The 5,143-nt window shown below is 39.0% G+C and overlaps 1 protein-coding gene across 1 annotated transcript; it reads right to left on the bottom strand.

Annotated features, from left to right (window-relative positions):
- Positions 1–384: 384 nt before the first annotated feature.
- On the bottom strand, positions 385–3,887 carry LOC147553587 (hsp70 nucleotide exchange factor FES1-like). Its single transcript, XM_086666204.1, has 7 exons — positions 3,390–3,887; positions 3,194–3,285; positions 2,848–2,998; positions 1,372–1,499; positions 1,059–1,217; positions 782–967; positions 385–682 (listed from the first exon to the last, which is right to left on the bottom strand). Exons 1-7 carry the CDS (start codon positions 3,595–3,597, stop codon positions 464–466), a joined length of 1,143 nt encoding a protein of 380 aa, XP_086522330.1. The 5' UTR covers positions 3,598–3,887; the 3' UTR covers positions 385–463.
- Between the last annotated feature and the right edge of the window lie 1,256 nt (positions 3,888–5,143).

The raw sequence follows: 5,143 nt of genomic DNA, 5'->3' as shown, positions 1-5,143 counted from the left end.
TGATGTAACTAGATATCCGACGGACATGGAGATTTGTGCTCGGGATTCGAACGGTTATAACAGGTGATGTTTCCCTTTCTATGATGTAAACTTGTCCGTCAAACATTTAGGTTTTGGTGATTTTGATTGTGTGATGAATGAGAATCAATTGGTTGATGATGATGATGTTCAGGACTTCATGTTATGGTTAATTGATCTCTATTGACGCCACCTAGGAGTGAGAATCTCACTTAGAACTTGACACATAGGATGAATATAGATTTTTTTGAGTTTTGCATTGGAGATGCTCTAATAAGTGGTCCTACATCACCATGGAGTGTCAAATAGCATGTCTCATTGGAGAAAGTTTTTGACTATACTTCTTCATGTTGGTTTGCGTGCCTCTTTCACAAATTAATTTGATTAATTGGATTACAAATAAGTCTGATATAATTAAGTTAATGGGGTCTATTATGAAAGAAAGTCATATCAGTTGCACCTCCTCTAGCTTTCTCTGGAAAAGCAATTCCACTTCCCTACAGAGGTTTTCCACGTCCTCCGCAAAATCTCCGTCGAGGTCCACAATCCTTTGCCCTAGCTTCTCCCTCGCCGTCTTTATCATCCCGTTCAAATCGCAGAAGTCCTTAAAATCTAAAGCTCTTGTTGTCTTGAGTTTAAGAAGACTTTTAATTGCCATTAGGGCCTGCACGATAAAAACAGCTATATATCTGTCACTAATGCAAACAAAAGAAGTATAAATCACACAGTTAAGATTAGATTAAAGCTTATGGTGGAGGGTGACCTTCTCCTGGAGATCAAGGTCGGGAGATGTTGCCAAATCAACCACAGATTTTAAGAAATGACGGTTGCTGAATAGAGATGGTTCTGCTTTATTTGTGATTTCTATCCTGTATTCTGCCAAATCTGCCACTAGAGAGACATATTTTCTACGGAGTCTGATATCCATACCAAAGTTGCTAATTGCATCCTGAAAGAGATTTCTGTTAATTTCCTTCACAAAAATATTTTGAGCATGTGCTTTCTAGTCATTGCTCTCGTCTTACAGAAGTAGGTTTTACCTGTAGCATTGAATCTCCACCTGCCGCAAAGAACATTTCTTGACCATCTAAGTTGTTCCTTATCAAGGCAGAAACAGCGTATACAGCTTTTATTCCCTCTTCTGTTGAACTTGAGTTTGCCATTTTCATTAGCTTCGCTAGTGCTCCAAGATGGAGAACCTGAGGCACATTCAGATCTTCGTGATCAGGATTTGACAGATAAGAATATCAATGTGGAAAGATGTAAGGCTTTTGTTTCCGTAAGACAACCATACATGTTAAAGGAACACCTGGGATAAACATATGTGAATTTTAGGGATATAGATTTACTTGCCTGGTTTTGAACAACTGGATTATTTTGACTGGCTTTTCCGAGAATCCACGCAGCGGTTGTCCTTATATCCGGGTCTGAATTGCTAAGTTCTCGAATTACCACAGCTAAGCCCCCGAGTTTGTCTAGATCTAATTAATGAAGAACTCATCAAACAAGTCTACATATAGCAGAATAAGCATACATTTACCACGACGAACTGATTAAAGCTAGAAGGTGGAAGGACCCAACAAGTCTGCAACCGTTTGAGGAGCGCCACTAATGTGAACCAAGATCATTTAAGAGCATTTTCATATACAAGATCTTTTATTTATGTTTATCATCTTATATACATTTTACTCTTCTACAACAGTTGCTGCTTTATTATATTAAAATCAGTCTCCATTTTCTATTTATTTTTGTAGTTCCTATTGAGACATAATTGAGAGGGTCACAACTTGTATTTGGGGTACCTTGTATACCTAACAAGAGTCCTAAGTTATATAACTACCTCTGGTAACAAGTTCAAAAAGTCCCCACTAGTAATCTTAAAAGATGGCAGCTAGTTTTGGAAGTATTCATACAGAGAAACGATATGAATCGTCAAGGGTAGCATTCTCGGCAGAAACAAAAGCTGCTCAGAAATACACAATCAGATGAAACCTTATGAATCCTTCAACCAAACACACCACTGTGAACCCTTCGTCTGAACACCCTATTAAGCCCTCTTCAATTGATCATGACAGGCACAGAAGCTACTCTACAGAAGATGTGAGAAAATTAAAAATTTTGTTTTCATGTACAGAATGGTATTGGAAATACACAATACCATATCAAGGGAAGAAGTGCCCCTGGACAGTTGTGTCATGTAAACAGTAAACTAATATCCACTTATCTAGTACAAGAAAACATATGCTTACGATTTTGTCCATGTTTTGCCATCTTTCAACTCATTTTGCCCTAAACCTAGTACAGGTGTCAAATACAGATAGTGGAATGCATGTGGCATCTTACATAGGCGTAGACAAAAGAAAAGGATGGCCTACTTCGAATTAGGCTCGGTCACCAGAATGTAGTTAGTTCTCACTTCCGATGTGACCTCTTACTAACATCGGAAGGGACACTTGTAAGATTATAAACAGATGTTGAATTATTCCAATAATCACTGACGATGTTCAGTATGTTTAACATGATTTTACGCACACGGCTTTGCATTTAGTCATTTAGACTGCCCATGATGATGTGCTCTGATATGTGTTGGGTGATCTTTTATAAGTCGGGCATTATACGGCCCCAAATGTGAGTAGACAAAAGGGTCATGTTTAGGGACTTGTCAACGAATACAAACAAAGTTAATAAGATAATAGAGACATGAGTAAGGGGTCAAATCAATATAAACATAAGGTTCACAAAGTGACCTACACAGACCAGGACAGCTAAGTAAGTGATGAGAAATGTGAAAGGATAGCAAAGAAAAGATGAATAAGAGATGTTACGTACCATTAGCGTTATCAATCAGCTCCACAAGCACTAAAAGCTCATGTAATGCTCGATAGTGATCTTGTATAGAAAGAGATGAATTGTTTAAGTCTGTAAGAGCTATTTGCATCAACTGTGCATCTGAAGGCATCCTTGATATCTCCATCAGTTCCTTGATTAAAGTCATGATGTATGTAATTTAAGAAAGGGGGTATTCAAAGTAAACATAAGTAGACAAAACATTTCTTTATAAATAGAATTAGGTTTGGGTATTCAAAAAGCTATAAACCTTTACCCAACCCCCATCCAGTTGATTGAAGTTGCAGAGTAGGATTTATTGGATGTCTAGGAAGCAAAGTAATCTCACCTTTAATTCCAGGTGGCGTTTTTCTAAGTCAGTAGATGATAGATGTTTAACACTTTGAGCAGTTTCCTTCAATTTCACAGGATCGGAGTGGCCTGCGTCATATGGCTTCTTCTTTAGAATGTGGATATAATAGATAAAATGAAACCCTAGATTAAATCTACTGGAAAGAAATCATTATACATAAGATAGGATTTACCAATAGACCAGTGCAACATGGAATCAAGGGAAGGAAAGCCACCATCAAAATCGTCTGAGGAGGAGGAGGAGGGCTGATTCTTCAACAGGAAGTCTAGATCTTCTTTTGCCTTCCCTCCTCCTACTCCCGCCTCTACAGATGAAGAAGCCACTACTACGACTACCACCACCAACAGAAGGAGTGATGATCTTCTTCTTATTCCCTCCATTATAATTTATAGATATATATATATAGAGAGAGAGAGAGAAAGAGAGAGAGAGAGAGAGAGAGAGAGAGAGAGAGAGAGAGAGAGAGAGAGAGAGAGAGAGAGAAATAATGGACAATCGATCAACACAGTTTAAGACACCGAGTGATGATGATCTTCTTATTTTTCTTCTTCACTGTCGCCTTGGCAATTTAGGTTCAAAAAGTCTATTAAATTTTACATAGATCCCTGTTTTCTGTCCAATTAAATTTTGGTCCCTACAGATTTGAAAATATCCGGAGATATTATTTCATCGGTCACCGGCAGAGATTTTTAGGTATTTTTTTTTGACGAAAGGATTTGAATTCGACCCTGCTAGCTGAAAATTACTACAATATTTTTGCACTTACGACTCGTATCTATTCGTAAAATTTAAATTTAGGGGCAATCTTTTGATGATTATTGTCTATTGTTATATTATTATTGTTGCGTATATCATAATTATCCAAATCAAAATTTGAATATGATGGATGATTTCAACTACGATGTTGCAGTCTCGCATAGCCGCGCAAGGCACACGTATCAAGTCCATTTCCTCACGTTTCACCATGTCTCATCTTAGCGCGCCTAGACGATTAGCTCAAGTCGACTGAGAGAAAGTCGTAAACTACCTGGAAGAATCAATGAAGAAACCAACAAAGAAAAATAATAATTAAGAGATAAAAGATGGAAATGTTATTTTTATCTTCTGATTATTTTTTTAATCCTTACCTAGATCTTGACTTAAAGGACCTTTAAGTTCACAAGATTTTGCAGTCTTACTGCCCAAATATTAAGCACCCATGACTCATAATCAGATCAAAATTCTTAAAGAAATGTAACGAAGGACGACAAGATTGATCAGTTCATTTGATCACACATTACCAAAAGTAAGACTAGAAGCTAAACCGATCATAGCTAGAATTCAAAGAACTTAAACTAAATTGATCATCTCCTAAACTACTACCTAGGGCTGGGAAAACGGTCCGGAAACCCGCGATCCGGCCCGTTCGGCCCGAACCGTGGGAGACCGATGACCGAAGCAGCCCCGAGCCGGGTTAGCCCGGCCCGATATAACGGGTTAATAGGGCCGGGCTCGGACAGGTTCTCAATTCCGAGTCCCGGCCCGTTAAGCCCGTCCGAAGCCCGGCCCGATGAGTAGCCCGATAGTTTGCCCGATAATTTGCCCGTTAATGGAGCCCGATGAGTAGCCCGATAGTTTGCCCGAATGTCCGCGTGTTTTTAATGAATCCAACGGCTGAGATTACATGTAATCTCAGCCGTTGGATTAAATCTCACCCGCCTATAAATACCCCTCAATTCCCAGGTAAAACCCTAATGCCTCTCTCTCATTACGAACCCTAATGCCTCTCTCTCTCTTCCGCCGCTCTCTCTCTCTGTTTCCGGCGCTCTCTCTCTCTTTCCACCCCTATCTCTCTCTCTCTTTCAGCCTCAGCCCTCAAACCATAAAGATTGTCTAGGGTTAAACGTTTTGGTCACTAAAGAACACATCTTCTGATCTTTATCATCT

This window comes from Eschscholzia californica, unplaced genomic scaffold, assembly GCF_041429995.1.
Source record: "Eschscholzia californica isolate CP2 unplaced genomic scaffold, dmEscCali1.0.p SCAF_3, whole genome shotgun sequence".
Taxonomy (NCBI): Eukaryota; Viridiplantae; Streptophyta; class Magnoliopsida; order Ranunculales; family Papaveraceae; genus Eschscholzia; species Eschscholzia californica.
The sequence above is the reverse complement of the archived record's forward strand: the minus strand, read 5'-3'. Positions and strand labels throughout refer to the sequence as shown.